At 34.5% G+C, this 16,810-nt stretch overlaps 1 protein-coding gene across 1 annotated transcript in view; it reads left to right on the forward strand.

Annotated features, from left to right (window-relative positions):
- The window catches only part of DNAH7 (dynein axonemal heavy chain 7), a gene marked incomplete at both ends in the record, with an annotated part of 109,016 nt that overhangs the window by 1,979 nt on the left and 90,227 nt on the right, over window positions 1-16,810 (forward strand). The window contains 13 exons of the mRNA XM_084289395.1: window positions 1,349-1,414; window positions 1,890-1,998; window positions 2,112-2,259; window positions 2,607-2,691; window positions 2,915-3,095; window positions 3,513-3,582; window positions 6,674-6,799; window positions 7,571-7,690; window positions 8,913-9,096; window positions 10,101-10,280; window positions 11,598-11,873; window positions 12,842-12,969; window positions 13,148-13,226. Coding sequence (XP_084145521.1) covers window positions 1,349-1,414; window positions 1,890-1,998; window positions 2,112-2,259; window positions 2,607-2,691; window positions 2,915-3,095; window positions 3,513-3,582; window positions 6,674-6,799; window positions 7,571-7,690; window positions 8,913-9,096; window positions 10,101-10,280; window positions 11,598-11,873; window positions 12,842-12,969; window positions 13,148-13,226 — 1,752 coding nt within the window. The remainder of the gene's footprint in view (window positions 1-1,348; window positions 1,415-1,889; window positions 1,999-2,111; window positions 2,260-2,606; window positions 2,692-2,914; window positions 3,096-3,512; window positions 3,583-6,673; window positions 6,800-7,570; window positions 7,691-8,912; window positions 9,097-10,100; window positions 10,281-11,597; window positions 11,874-12,841; window positions 12,970-13,147; window positions 13,227-16,810) is intronic.

A 16,810-nucleotide genomic window follows, 5' to 3' on the forward strand; every position in this document is an offset into this window, starting at 1 on the left:
TGCTTGGTGTTCTGAGCACTCCTGTTCACCAGGCATTTTGATCTCTGTTCCAGGTGAATCCAGATGGGTTTAATATCTCATCTGGGGGTGGGGGTGGTGGATTTTTTGTTCTTTGAAAGAGTAGCACTGTTGATTTGGAAACAGGATACTTCTTTGCTGTATGACTCCCACCTCTTACTGCTAGTGGTAGGCAAGGAGTTGCTCCCCATCGTGCTCAGAGGGACTGGAGTGGAAATGTGTTTGCTCCTCTTTCACAAGTTGGACCGTGTGTTTACACAGCAAGTCGGTTTATGAAGAGATCGCTAACAACTGATATCTCTATACTTACTTTATCACTTTGTCAAATCCTGCTCTTTTGACAGAAGTCTTCTGTTTTGACAGAAGAAGAAGGCTCTTCGGAGCCTGGTTTGATTTTTTTTTTTTATTTTTTTTTTAATTTATTATTTTTTTTTTTATCTTGCTTCAGAATTGCAAAATTCATGTGAATACTTAAATGCCAAACTTGGGGAGTTCTACTGCACAACTGTACTGCAAATGGTATTAAACCTGGCTTGCTTAAGGGTAGCTCATGTATGTATGCATAGAACTCCTCTGCTTTTTTCTTTCCTCCATTCCACAGCCATTGCATAAGAAACAAAGCAGGATGAGGATGGTAATAGCACAGGTGCACAGTGTTACTGTAAGTGCATCTGTATGAAAAGAGGTGGGGTGGGCAATGCTGGGGCATTGGTGGCAGGCTGAAACAAATGACAAATGGAAGTACAGACAAAAGCACTCCTGTTAGCCAATTTTAGATAATTTTACAACTAGTCTGTCTTGTTTGTTTTTAGTAAGCTGCTGTGCTAAAACATGATAGTCAGAATCCAGGGCATGGTCAGAGGACAATTTTGGACAGAGACTGCATATGAGGTGCTGAGGGGTCAGTGTTGTAGAAATGCAGAGAATCCTGGGCACTCCTAAATGGAAGCTTAGAAAAAAGGACTATTTTGTGTTTTTAAAAAATGTTGACTGATGAATCTGAATGAAAAACTGAATTGTACATCTATATTAGCTCATGGTATCTTTTAAGGCTTTAATGGATATTTTGGCAAAAAGGTTCCATAAATGCTTCCCAACATAAAGCTAATTTTTTTCAGAGCTGTTATTTGTCGAAGGTATTTGAGAAAGTTAAATTTTACATGAAAACATGCTAGAAAGAGTAGGGAAATTACATGAGATTGTATATATAAAATTATTGTAAGAGTTGAAAAATGGAATTATAGCAAGATTACAAATTCAAGTATTCCAGGAGCCTAATATTAGTACTAATAAAAAGGTTGTTTGTTTGTTTGTTTGTTTTCCTCCCAAGGCTGGTCCAAGTGGCAAAGGGAAGTTGGCAAAGAGAACAGTGAATTTACTACCACAGTTGTCTCAGGTGGTTTTCTTGTTTTTGTTATAGCTTCCATTTTCAAGTATGTATCACAGCATTTATCACGTTTATATAGAGACCATTCAGATGTGTGCTGAAGTGGAATCATGTATATCACAGTCTCTGCACTATATATCTGCATACAGAGCATTACTGATATTTCAATATTTGGAAATACATTTCAATATTTTCAAAACTTTGAACATAGAGTATTTGAAAAAAATGTAGATATTTAAGGTATAAAAACAGAGAGTATAAGAGCACTTACACAGAAGTCTAATATGCTCATTTCTTGTGAGCTGGATATTTTGAAGTCTAGAGCAATATATAAGTAGTAGTTAATTGTATGATTTTTATGCTGCCTTATTTCTGCTATATATTAATTTATTATTATTATTTATTTTTACTATGTTTAAGATATCATCAGTGTTAGAAAAAACTATGACAAATGTAAAAGTAAAATATAAAATATTTATTCCAGACAAGATCTAAGCCACCATGGCAGCAGACTTGTCCTTTATTCCATCTGAGTAAAGAACAGGAAGATGATGAATCAGGAGAGTTTACTGTAAAAAATGAATATCCACCTGGTAAGGTTAACAGTATTTTTTTCTACTAATGAAAATGTTTCAGAAACTTAAGTAAATGTGCAATACATTTTAACTTTTTTTTTTTTTAAACTTCAAAATGTCCTTTCTGCAAGGAGAATATTTAAAGGCAAGATACAAGAGACTCAAGACACAGGATTCTAGAGATGATGAAGCTGGACCATCAATTTCTAAATTGCAGAGCAGCAGTCATCTGAAAAAACAGCAAGAACGTTTCAGAAGTGCTCTTGTTAACATTATATTGTGAGTTTCCTTATCTTTGAATAATGTACTTTTCCTTTTTGATAAATGAATCAAATTTTTAAATAATCTTAAATGTTCTAGATTACAAAGCAAAAGAAAGTTTGTAAATGGGTATGAACTACATCGCTGACTTTAAAAGCTAAAACTTAGGAGGTGAAATGCAAACTTGGTCAGATGCTTCAGTGTTCTTTTTGAATCAGAATGTCTTGTGCTTGTTGTAAAATTTTGCCAGTTACCTTTTTTTTCAGAATGGATATATAGGGTAGCTATGTATTACTCATGCCAGTAAAATGTATCTAAGAATGTGATGTATACTCTTCACTTAATTAGTTTTGTTTTTGTGTCAGGCAGGAAGACCTTCCTGAAGAACCCCGTGATGGGATCCAACCTCCAATATCAGATTCTTCTACACCAATAGAGAAAGATATTGTGGTACCTAAAGGCTGTTTTCAAGAATATTAAATGCAAAATAGTGGTAGCCATTTATTGTAAAAATCGACAAGATGATTGATACAATGACAGAATTGTGAAAACAAAAAAGCACTTAGCGCTAATTACATTTATTTTTACGAAATAAGCCCATATGTCAGTGAAACTTGCTTTAGCAATGGCTATTTGGTAGTGGACTTGACCCATGCAATCTTTTGTCCCGCAGAAATACTACTATTACATTCACCATGGAATTGATACAAGAAATGTAGCCCCACTGGATGAATCATGGCTAGATCACGTCTTAGCTTTAATTCCACATCATCTGAAAGTATTTGATGAACATGTACATTCATTAACAGATGAAATGAAAGAAGACTATTTTCTGAGTGTAAAAAAGGCTATAGGTACATTTCTAGTACTTTATTCTTGTTTTATCCTAAGTTGCTAATACTCAGAAATGTTTGTTGTTGAGTTCTCGTCACTGCTGAAAGCAACCAATGTGGAAGAATTATATGAAGTGCTCTCCTAGGTGTTAGAGGTGCATTTTAACAAAAATAATATGCTGGTTTCCTTACCCTTGTAAGGTTGAAAGCTAATGTCATACAGGTTTTTTTTGATCTTTCAAAACTTATATATATATTGCAAAGCCCTTTTTAATAGTATAACTTTCTACTAAATCTATTTTCATGTATATCCAAGTAAAACAATTCATTTCAATGAACTGTGAATTTTGGTAAACTTTTTTCCTTTGATAAGCTTATTCTCATCTTGGTATTTTATTTTACTTTTTTTTTTTTTTTTTTTTTTTACACTTTTTTCAGTTGACTTTGTTTTAAGAGATACTAGAGAAAAAGAAGAGAAGAAGGATTCTCTTCTACCTCATCGTGCAGAGTAAGAAAATACATTTATTCAAAAACATTGATAGGAGAACAGTGGGGTAAAATAGCATGGGTAATGAGTAGTATTAGGTAGTGTTACTTGATGTCAGCTGGAGCACTACACAAAACAGTAACAGTAAATAAGATTTAGTAATTAGTTATCTAAGTTCAAGTAATGATTATATAGCATCTCTGGAAAAAAAATGAAAAAACATGTATCTACCTCGAATAATTGTTTGGAATTAATTTTATTTTTGCAGTGGTTAGCTAGTAAGAAATCTCCCATTTAACCCCACAGCATTTGAAAATGGGATATAGCAGGGCAAATCCTTGTGTATAACTTGCATTGTAATCGATGGAACAATGCCCTATTTTGCACTGATTTCACTGAAGCTCTGTATTGTTTACCAATTGTATGTATTGAGCCAAAATGTAACAGGTTTAAGAATGTAGTAAATACAGACTTTTTGTCTCTCACAGCAGTTCACCAAAATGCACTAAAACATTAACAGGTGCCTAGCTTTTTTGCCTGGGTTATACAGCATGTAGGAACCTCTGTGTACTAGTGGGTAGATGTGGCATTTGATTAAAGGACTACCACCATTCCATTCACATTTGCCTAAAAATCTCTGCAGGCTACTGAAAGCGAGTGTAGCACTACTCCCGGGGTCACACATCTGCCCAGTGTGGCTCAGCCTAGTATCAACTTTTCTAGAACATATTTTATTTCTTACTGAGATTTGAAAGTAAAGAGGTACCACTTGCATAGGTATAGGCTTGAACTGGTAAATAAATTTGCCTTTTAGGTGCATGAAATCTTACAAATACTGTAGAAACAGAATATTTCCACTGATATCAACCAGATTCTGCTTTGGGGCTAGTATTACTGTGTGATTTTAAAACCAGAAAGTGTTTTGTTATAAATAATATTTCTGGTATGTGGTTTGAGGTATAAGCTTTTAAATACCAAATGGCAGGCTTTAGAGTATATAGGAGGGTGGCTGTTTTTTTGCCAGATATTACTTATGCAATTTGCATCTTGAAAAGAGGAGTAATATAATAAGAATTCATCGTTTTACATTCCCTGGGTAAGAGGCTATCCTACAATTTCTGACTCTGAAGATCTTTCATGTCTCCTAAGAACTGTTATTTTGTAGGGCATCACATTAGTTTGTACGTAAGCTTACGTCACACACTTGCATACCAAACTCAAAGTATAAAATTCTCCTACTAGAATAGTCATCAGTAAAACAGTTGTATTCTGTTACCAGTACTTGAAGTATGATCTTTATTCTAAAGATAATAGTTTTTTTAGTCTAACTCCCTATAAACACTTTTTCTGTCTCCTATAGAATACAGATTTATTAAACAATGGATTAAAGTTCTATATCAGAACTTGAAGATGGGAAAAAAAACACTATTACAAACATGACTTGTTTGTCAGTAATGTTTTTGATTTTTCCCTTGGAACTGTGCTATTCTGTTGGAAATAAAGTGTTTCAGTATCTTGTGAACTGAGGTTACATTTGTCTACATATGGAACTGTGGTCAATTTCTTCCATCTTACTGTTTTTCTTCTTCTAAGATGCATCATTTTTTATTTTTTCTATCAGAGTAAAATTTTCGAGAGGTGAAATGTCTGAATAAATTCTTAGATTAGTTTTTCGTAAAACAGTATGAAAAATCATCATTACTGTTTGAGAACCTAATGGTATTCTCTCTCATGCACTCAATGTTTGTCTAATTTTGGCACTTAATTCTTTTGGTGGGAATATGTGCTGGAGCATTCTCATTCCTGCAGAAGCTTAGGATGCTACAATTTTGCAGATGTCTAAGGGGCTAGTTTAACACTTTTTGGAGCCTTGTCTAAATTCCTTACAGTAGTAACCAGGCTGTGTTTTAGAGAGCTTAATCTCTTTTTGTTCCTTGCTTGAGCCATTTACAGAGAGTGTCACATGCAGATCTAGAAAATGCCTCTCGATCCATTGTCCCAAGTTGGTGCTCCTTATGACAGAGCAGTATTTCAGTCTCTAATTGTGACTTAATTCCTATGATCCTTTCAGGACAGTGTTATTGAGAAAGTTAGTTCATGATGTGAATATGCAGAGGCCACTTAAAGAAGAAATCGAAGTTATTCATCTAGACCCAGAGTTCTCTGAGGTGGATTCTACATAATCACATCTCTACATAACTTATTCCTTTCATTGGAAACCCAGTGCCTGAGATTTGATGAGAGGCAGAAGGATCTGAGATGGGCTAAAATGTCATGCTCCATTTCATATCTGAGTAATAACTCTAAGAACATCCAGGAAGACATGGAAACAGTTACAAACAGTGCAAGACATAACTTAATGGTTCTAGCTATACAAAATAAAGTAATTCTGTCATTGGTTCCTGAATGGGGCTATGCAAAATATACTGAAAATCTGTAGTTACACTTGTATAATCTGAGTTACAACAAAAGTGATAAAGGTTGCAATATGTATTTCTTAATTTGAAATACTCTATATTTTAACAGTAAAATTCAACCGTCTGTGGAAAATGGCAAATTACCTTGTTCAATGTTTTTTAAAGGAAATAAAAGTTAGGAGTATATATTTAAACAAACAAACAAAAAACCATGCACACACTGAAATAGTATAATGCTTTTAAAAAGTTGAAAACAGACCCAGTGGAATTACGAAAAGGCTCCATAATCATGACCGTTATCAAATTGAATATGATGTTTATAAACATAAACTCAACATAATGTAGAAAATTGTGTATTAATTGAATAAATAATATACGTATGATGATTTTATTACATTCTAAAGATAAAACATGGCATAAGATACCATGAATAAGTTACAGATCTCTTAAGATTTGGCCAGTGTTTATCTCTTACATTTTTTTAATACACTGGTCAATATTTGAATATTAGCATTATTAATATCTGAATAATCAACAGAAAGCTAGATTGATCTATTCTAATTTGTCTGGGATGGAAATTAATTATCTTAAATATACAAATATTTTTGTTCTTCGAACAGCTATGTTATTCCTGCTGTGTTTTTTTGTTGTTTTCTGTGTGTACATGTGTGTGTCTTGCTTTGTTTTGTTTTTAGACTAGAAGTATTGCCAAAACCTTGGAATAAGTCTTTCACATCAGCATACAGTTACATGAAAGAAAATTTGCATGCAATAAATCCTTCAATGTTAGCTGTTCTGAACTTATGGGAGACTTCATTTAAGTAAGTGTTACCTATTTTTCTTAGGTTTTCATGTGCTCAACGATTTCAGAATCTGAGCGGGGAAATAATGAATGATGATATCTTAAGATTTCCAAATCACCATATTGAATCTGGGGCAACTACAATATATACATATGAGCACGGGTCATGGAGATTACGATTTTGTTCAAAAAACATTTTCCCAAATATATTTGTCTATGTGCACTCTGACTTTATGCTTTGAAGAGTTTCTGCCAAAGTTTTCTCTATAGAGGTCAAACTTGCTTGTCTGTACCTACCCAGAAATCACATGGAATGATTTTCAAAAATTAATGTCACATTTGCCATCTTTATTTCCTGTTGTATGTAGGCAGTTTTAAGCAAGAAGTCGCATGTAGAATTTAGATTGTTTAGGAATTTTGTACTTCAGAGGCGTTCAGAAGTTTTAATGTTTGATGTTATATGTAATGACTAACATGTATGTTACTCAAACATATGCGCAAGCTCTGATTCTATAAATGCTTATTAATATACTCAAATGTAGTAATTACTACTTCAATTTAAGATCATGTGTACAGACAATACTGCAGTACTTATATTTGGGGGTTCTGAAATAATAGAAATAATAATAATGAGCTCTGAGAATAAAATTATATTGAAATGTTTAAAATATGTTTAATATAACATTGTTTGAAATGTTAAATAAAAAAAAAAGTTTTATGGTAAAAAGATAATAAATAACAGGGTACTGTAAATATGCTCCTAAAATATTAATGTTATATTCTGTTTCAGAAATATGCGCCTTCTTGATACGGAAATATTTCACAATAAACAGGAAGCTGAGGAACTCTCACATTTCCAGATTGAAGTCATCCAGGAAATTGGAAAATCCAAAGCTATTCTATCTAGGAAGTACGATCCAGTGTATCCGTATTTTTGATGTTACAGGAAAATCTGTTTCTTCATGTGTTTTTGAAAATCTGAGCTTTGCAGAGAGAGAAAGAATGAACCTTTTTAATAATACGTGTTGTGGTGTTGTGAAATGCTTTGAGACCTATGACTGAAAATTGCTTTGTAAATATTGAGCTTATCATAATTTGTACAGTTTTCTTATTCCGAATTTTGGTGTGATGTGTTTTGCTTGCTTCTTATAGGGATTTTAACAAAATATGGATTTTAGTCTGTTATGAGAAACACTTCTGTTCTGAGGACTTGTCATCTAATTGCTCTGCTTCAAAGGATTTTTGGAGCTATTTTTGATTAGTGAAGGTCTGCTTTTTAAAGTTTCTCCAATTTTGTTTTCAGTTTTCAAGTAAAAAATGGAAACAGCTAAAATAGTGAATGCTGAAGCAACAAATGAGCAAATGAGAAAGTATAATGTTGCTGCTATCAACAATTCATGACATTTTAAAACGCAAATTGTGATAGAACTTTTTATGCAATAAAACTTGCCCCATCCATGCCTCACACAAAAAAATGCCTCTTATCGATATAGAAGAGTTTTGAAACTACTATGTTCCCAAATAACTTTTTTCCTTGTCATGGAAGTGTTTGTTTTTTTTTTTTTTTTTTTCAGTTTTTATTTTTTTATTTCTGGCCTTGAAGATATTTTTTTTGTTCTGAACTGAAGTCTGCACATCTCTGTGCTTTCTTCCTTCCCATTTCCCTCCAGTACCAGAGCCGATTTCATTTTCACTAATGGTGACTGGGCAGAATTCCCCATGGAATGCTTTCACATTTTAACATCTACTGAGGTTAGAAGGCTTGCATAAGGTACCGCATAGCCCCTGGGACTACACTGCCTGTGAAGCCTTTCTGTTTTCTGTTTACCGGAGAAATAGAAGACGAAGGCAATTTACCAATTTAATCTATCTTAATAGATAAAATAAAACATATAAAACATATTTTAAATATGATTCCGTAATAGAAGATATTATTTTCAGAGACACATTTCCTTTGAATGTAAAGATACTACTGTATCAGCTAATTAAATTAAACTAGTTTCCCAAATATATTGCAACATATTTTGAATGCATGCAGTATGTACCTGTACAGCAATTAACTTAAAATTACAGGTTTATTCATGCTAATCACTTGACAAACTTAACAATATTGTATTCTTTATTCTTTTAAGGTGGCTTCCAGAAGTACAGAAAATATTTTACCAAGGTAATAAAAGAAAACAAATACCCAGCAATGGCAGCACTGCTAAATTAGAGTCTTTCTTCAGTTGTGCTGCCACTTTAATGACTCGTCAGCTGCAACATTTACTTCTACATTCTATTCAGGACTTCACAGATTTAATTGTTCAACCTGCAGTAAGTAGTCTTTCATATTCATACTAGAAACATTGCTTAGCTATGTACCTACTTTTTTTTTTTTCCTGTGTATTCTACTTGTGGGAAAAAAAAAAAAAAAGCATGAACTCTCGTGGCAGGTGCTTTGGGGAAAAAAAGATACAAATATTTTAGAAATGCATTGTTTATTAAATGGAGTTTAAAAAACACTGAAGTCAGAAAGGAAATACTGGCATTTTAAATCTGGTAACCCGCAGGAAGACACCACAGTTAGTTAGACATACAATAAGAATTCATTAATATAAAAGCCGCAGGCATCGTGCACAGTTATAATGCAAGAACTATATAGGTATGTTTGTAATCCCCATCTGTGAAGAAGGTTTATCTTCTTTCTACTATTAGTAGGTACCTATTACATGCTTTGGCAGACTAGTTGTGGGCAAAAAAAAATTAAGCAACAAGAGAGTGTTTCTTTTTGCACTCACACCATGTGTATTGTGGAGATAAATATTTCTCCTTGATATTTGATGTTTTGGAGTGTAACTGGATCTTTGTTCAGCTTTTGTTAGTAAAGCTTCGCCCTCATATTCACAAAACTCTGGCTCCAAATATCAAGCAAAAAATATGCAGAGAATCTAAGGAAGTGAGGAATCATACTGTGGAAGTATATGTTTTCATTCCTCCTTCATATATTCCTACACTTGTGGGAGTTACTACTGTAAAGCAACTCTGTGTTGGTTTTTGCAAACAACTTCATAAAAGTTTTTGACTGGTGTAAAGAGGATACCTCTTGTGTCAACTAAAAATGGTATTGTATTTCATCATAATGAATATCCATGTTACATTAATTTTATCAGAGACATTTCCAATTTGCACAAGTATTTTTATCGAGATTACTATTTGTCATATACAGTTAAAATCTTGATAATTCAAAATGTATATGCTGGAGTAATTCTTAACGATGCTTTGACACCTTCTACATAATTTAGGTTAACTAATATTTTACCATTTTCATTTTTTGTTAGAAATCAATCCGAGCCTACGAACACCCAGGTTTCATACTGAGGGTAACCCTTGAGAATGACCATATTAAATTTGAACCTGACTTTAATGACTATGAGGATATATTACTGAATGTCTGTACTGTTATGATTAATGCTGTCAGTGATATACCAAGAATTGAGACCAAATTATTCTCTAAGTGGGTAAGAAATTACAATCCTCATGGTTTTTGTTTTGTTAATATACTCTTGCTACGTTTACTTTGGGGGGTATTTTTAATAAATAGTTTTACTGTCAAAGCTCACAGTAATACGGTAATATCCTTTCAGGATATTTGGAACATTTTGAAATAATCTTAATTTTATTATCAGAAGGCCCAATCACTATTTTCTAAGCAAATAAATAGCCATCAGCTATTTTCCAACAGCAGCTATTACAAATGTATTATATAATACCAAAACAAACAAACAAAAAAAAAAAAAACAAAAACAAAAAAACAAACATTCAAATTTTAAAGATATTTCTGCAGGATTCTGGAAATGTCTTGTATTTTGACACTGGAAGGTATTGTCATTTTAAATGTAGAATGTTGTGAGTAGACTATCTTAAAACAAAACAGAATTTTAAAGCAGTTTCAATTTTACCTGTTTTGTACGTTTTGTACATTCAACCAGATTAAAGTGTTAGGTCAAACAGGAAACAATACAGGTTAAGTAAAAAATATTTTGTGAAATAATTTAAAATTACATATTTTTTAATCTATTTGTTTTGGAATTGTATATTGTTTTCAGTGTAGGAACCTTAGTTTCTAGTTTAGAGAGAGTGGAAGGGACCATACCTGTGTGGTGCATCTTGAACCATTTCCCAGAAAGCTATGGAAGGTGAACGTTTCTATTGAAGGAATATCACTTGGAGATTCTGTTGCCTTTTCTACTTAGCACCAACTTTAATTTTAAATAAAGATACCAACCCTCAACATTTCTGTTAATATTCTTAAAAGCATAACCAACCAAGCAGAAACCTGAATAACAGTGCTATTCTTTATAAAAATCAGTAATGAATAAGCTGTGAAAAGATGAATGAAAAGAAACGTCTCAAGCATGTCTAAATGCACAGGAGCAAGGCTTTATAGCTTCTGAGTGTTTGCACAACAGCGTTTTCCATAGTTCTAACGTGGAAAAATAAAGTCAGTGTTGACTAAAATTGTTGATGCATTTGTTTGGGCTGGACTAGTATGTAAAATTGTGAGTTTCTGGATGAAGCAGCACTTCTTGCTTGCTAGAGGCAAAGTTCCATAACCTAGGATTCAAAAAAAAATTGGGAGTAGCATTTAAATCACTGTGTATAAGAAATATAATTTGTAATCAAACTTTAATTAGAGAAACTTTAAAGTAACATTTAATTGTTTTTTCTTCTATCCTGTTAATCGTCCAAATATAGCTGACCTGCAAAAATTTAACTTGAAGTAACTTGAAAATGTGGTATATTTCAGTTGGTTTGTTTGTTTATTTTTCCTAAAGCCAAAAGGTGAGTCTTCATCAACTGTTTTGAAACCTGTTATCCTAGACGAGATCTTGGACAAACATAAGAAAATGATTAGAGAAGAAATTATCAAAGAAAGTGTTGCACCTGTTGAACATCTCAAGCTGTATGATAAGTATAGCTTTCTGATAAACAAACAAGCTGAACAAGATATTGATCAATTCCTGACCAAAGAACATACCTTTGAAGAAATGAAAGCGGAAATTATAAAATACCAGCAACTCAGTAAGGAAATAAAATATACTTCTAGGAAGGTAAATTATAATAATATTCATAAAGAGATATGGACATAATTTTAATATTGGTCTTGTACTAAGAATGTCAAATTTGATAATAATTAGGTGTGAGATAAAGTAAAATAAATTAGTCTTTTTACAAAAATAAATATTTTTTCATGAGTTAGTATTTCTGGGGTGTATTACCCTACTTCAGTGAGACAGTTCTTTTTACTAGATGTTCTTCAGAGACTTGTAAAGACATTCAGAGTACCTTCCTCCTGGATGTGAAGGCACAAAAGAAAGAGTAGGTCTGGTCCCAACCCAAATTCTTTCCAAGCGTCAAAGGCAGATAGAGGATTCTTAATGTGATCCACTTCTTTTTGTCTCTATAAGAAGACAAAAAACAGGTGGCAAGAATCCTTTGATTTCACATTCAGAAAAACAATTTGAAGTTTTAAGTGGTTTTCTGTGAACTGTTTCTCTTCTAGCATTCATTGCTGACCTCTGTTCTGGAAAAACTAGTACTTACAGGCTTGTCATGATGGCTTGTGTATGGAAGTCAAGCTCGCTTACTCACTAGTAAAAGAAAGCATTGGATTCTGAGACTACCTGGGAGGCAGAGTCCCCTTTTAATCCTGAGAAATATCACATATCCTTGTGTTTCCAAGAGAAAAGCAAGATTACATTTTAGATGAATCTCAAACTCTGTAATTTCACCAGACAATATTCCTCTTACAGAGAATAGATGCCCTTCTTATATGAGGCTATAGATTGGCAAGATTGAAAGCAATAGAAGTAAAATTTATCTAAACTTTGACATGCACATACAGAAGAACAGTTATTCATAACTATAATTTTTTCTTTCTTTTCTTCATGTAAAGTTTTAAGAGCATTTTTTGATTTGACTGAAATCCTAGGTGAGGTCCCTGACATTCTGCTTAAGATAGCGAAGGAAAATAGGTACAAGCTGTTCAACATTCTGCTAATTTAAATTTGTATTGCAGTATCTCCGTCTAGGAATGTTTGAGCTGCGTTGTGATGAATTAATAAATGCTTTGGTAAAGCGAGCAGATCATATTTGTGAAAAAGTTATTGCAAAAACATTCAGAGATCATCAAGACATAAGTTTGAGGTAACTGTCAAACTGAAAACATGTATTGAAGTGTATTTAATTTTGCTTCCACTGTTGAACTTTTATAACCCTTAAAGCATACATTAATCTCATTTTTGCTTTTATAAATATGTGATTTGTCTAAGGGTGGCTAAAGCAAAACACACATGCCGAATAGTTTATTTTGTATATTTTTCAGACTATGTGAAGAGTTTGAGAGAATATCAGAAAAAGCCCTTACTACTCCATCCAATACTCAGGAACTAATGGAACTTAAGGTACTTCCCTTTTTAACAAGTCCAAGCAAGAAGTAGCTACCAATACTATTACTCTGTCCTTGAGTAATAGCGTATGGAAGTTGCTCACATTTTGTGTGTGATTCTGGACCTGTTAAAGTCACTGGTGCTATATCTTTATTACAAAATAACAAAGGACAGGTCATCTTTGGCCATGACGTGTGGGATATCGCATTTGGCTAAATGTGATTAGCTGGACTCTTATATATACAGCCAAACTCTTTTCCCCATCAAAACATCATGCTTGCAATCAGACTACCTGTTTGGAATAGTCCTTTGTCTCTGCTGTCACTTGTCCTGGGGCATTGCTGAAAAGAGCGCCAGTAGGCTCGGACCAAAACTTTGTAAGGCAACAGTCTTCAGAGTAGGTGATGTGGAGCCCAGGGGTTGTACAACATGATCCATTGGGGTGTATGAAGGAAATATTAGAACTTATGTGTGTTTTTTTTAATCCAAAAAATGATAAAGAAAATAATCTTTAACAATGTTTAATATATAGATTGACACTAGTGCCCTCACTTGGTCTGTGTATCAGAGGGTTTTGTGTCAGGTGCATACATGAGGTGTCCTGAGGGAAGATTGGTTGTTCCACAATGTAAAGGAGTTTGCGGCGGCACTCTCACTTTCAGCATTTTATGATGTATTGCCGTTTGTGTGTTCAGTGTTACACAAATCCACGAATAAATGGTTTTACAGATAATATTATCTAATTTTAACTAACCTAACCATCGTGAAATGGGCAAGTGGCTTTAAAAGATTACTACAGAAAAACTGACTTGAAGATAATACTAATGTCATGAGCACAAGCATTGTATAAGAAAATGGCGGAGCTGACACTTCTAGTATAAGCTCTTTGTCAGCCATGTTATGAGGTAAAAATAATGATGGTTTAATCAGATTTTATAAGAAGTTGGCCAAAAAGCCACTGCTTTGACTAGAATAAAAAGGCTTCTGGTAAGGTTACGGAGAGCACCACACATGAAATTCATTCACAGTGTCATTCATAGTCATGCTGTGAAGTACTTGATAATGACTGAGGCATAAAAAGTGTTAGTAAAACCAATTGTTCTCAGGGTACCTAGTCCTCTGAGTTGGAAGATGGTGACAGGGAGCAAGATGATGCCCATATAATTAAATGGGAAACTGTAAGTGACCTCCTCCATATTTTGAATGCTCATAAGTCTATGGGGCTGGACAAGACTCACCCCATGTCAGTAATTTACTAGTAGTCTTGGCCTACCAGGGCGCTCCTATTTGACAGGAGGTTAGCCAACGAGACTCTGATCTACAAGGAGAGCAGGAAGGAGGATCGAGGATCCAGGGAATTACAGCCCTATCAGTCTGACCTTGGTCCCAGGGATTGTTATGGAGTAGATCATCTTGACTGTCATCATACAACATATAGAGGACAATCAAGTAATCAGAAGCAGACAGCACAGGTTTATGAAGTGCCGGTCCTGTCTGACTAACTTGATCTTTTATGACAAGAATACCTACTTAGCAGATGTGGGAAAAGCTATTGACATCATTTACTTCGATTTTAGTGAAGTGTTTGACACCATTTCCCACACTACTCTTCTGGAGAAACTGGCTGCTCATGATTTGGATGGGTACGTGGTTTGCTGGATGAAGAACAGGCTGGATGGCTGGGTTCAAAGAGTCATAGTGAATGGAGTTCAATTCAATTTGTGCCTGGTCACCAGTGGCTTCCCCCAAGGCTCAGTCTTGGGGCCAGTTTTTACTTTAAGATTTTTGTCAATGATTTGGATGAGGGGATTGAATGCATCCTCAGTAAGTTCAGGGATGATGCCATATTAGGTGGGACTATTGATCTGCTTGAAGTTAGGAAGGCTTTGCAGAGGGATCTGCATAAGCTAGATTGGGGGGCCAAGTCTAATTATGTGGCATTCAACAGGGCTAAGTACCATGTCCTGCACTTGAGCCTTAACAAACCAATTGAGAGATACAGGCTTTAAGAAGAGTGGCTGGAAAGTTGCCCAGCAGAAAAGCACATGGGGCTGTTGCTCAACAGCAGCTTGAGCGAGCATGGGCCAGCAGTGGGTCAAGGTGGCCAGGAAGACCAATAGCATCCTGGCCTGTATCAGAAATATTGTGTCCAGCAGGACTTGGGAAGTGATTGTCCTTTTGTATACAGCACTGGTGAGAGTGCGCATTGAACACTGCATTCAGTCTGGGGCCCCTTGCTACCAGAAGGATATTGAGTTGCTTGAGTATGTACAGAAAACAGCAACGAAGCTGGTGAAGGGACTAGAAAAATCTATGAGGAGCAGCTGAGGAAACTGGCATTGTTTAGTCTGGAGGAGAGGAGGGGAGACCTCATCACTCTCTACAACTACCTGAAAGGAGTTTGCAGCGATGAGGATGTCAGTCTTCTCAGGTGACAAGTGATAGAATGCAAGGAGATGGTCTCAGGTTGCACCAGGGGTTGTTTAGATTGGATATTAAGAAGAATTTCTTCATGGGGAGGGTGATTTAAGCATTGGAATGGGCTGTCCAGGGAGGTGGTAGAGTCCCCATCCCTGGAGGTATTTAAAAGATATGTGGATGTAGCACTGAGGGGCATGGTTTAGTGATGGGACTCGGTAGGTTAGGCTGATTGTTGAGCTTGATGATCTTGAAGGCCTTTTCCAACCTAAATGATTCTCTGATGCTCTGGTGGGAAAGAAGTTGAAGGTAGAAGTGCACAGAGTTCTACATGATGTTGTCAATGTGGTTAATTTTATAAAAATGAGACCTTTAAATAGTAGAATCTTTATTAAAGTTTGTAATAAGATGCGTAACGACTATGAGAAAGTTTTGTACTATGCAGAGATTCACTGGTTATCTCATGGCAAATTGCTTATGAGTTGTTGAATTTAAAGATGAATTATGCATTTTTCTTTTACAAAGTGTTCCAAATTTGCTGTCATTTTTTGTGATGACAAGTGGCTGTCAGCCATACGCTACCTAGCAGATATTTTTGAAAAAATATGTGCACTTAATCTGTCCTTCAAGTTAAAGGTGACGTTTTTAAGAATGAATGAGAGAGTAACTATTTTTCAAAAGAAAACTGTGCTATGGGGGGAGAATTTTGAAATGGATGTCTGGAAGTGTTTCTATCATTATGTGGTTTTGTTGCTGAAAAGGATGCGTGTCATCTATAGAGACTCATATCTGTATATACAGTTTAGAAAATTCTGTTTCCAAGTGTTTTTTTTTTTTTTAACTGTTAAAAATCTTACTAACAAAGTGTTTCAGTGGGTTTTGAACGTGTTTGTTAAAAATACAAAAATGTGATACCTTCTGATTAGTTTGCAAGAATAACTGGCTGATACCAAGGAAGATGGAAATTTCCTAGCTTAAATTCAACATTGGTCAATAGGATCATGAGCAATGTAAGTGCAGCCAATGGCTACTATAGTTTAAGAAGACAACAAATTATTTCTGCAGTGTGGACAACATACCAGCAGAATTAAATCTAGATTGTGTGTTCTTCAGGTTTCTGAACAGATAGTGTAGTTAACAATGAATATTTCTTGGTTTCCCTGATCTAAAGCTGAGCAATC

Source organism: Netta rufina (assembly GCF_964035555.1).
Source record: "Netta rufina genome assembly, chromosome: 6".
NCBI classification, from domain to species: Eukaryota; Metazoa; Chordata; class Aves; order Anseriformes; family Anatidae; genus Netta; species Netta rufina.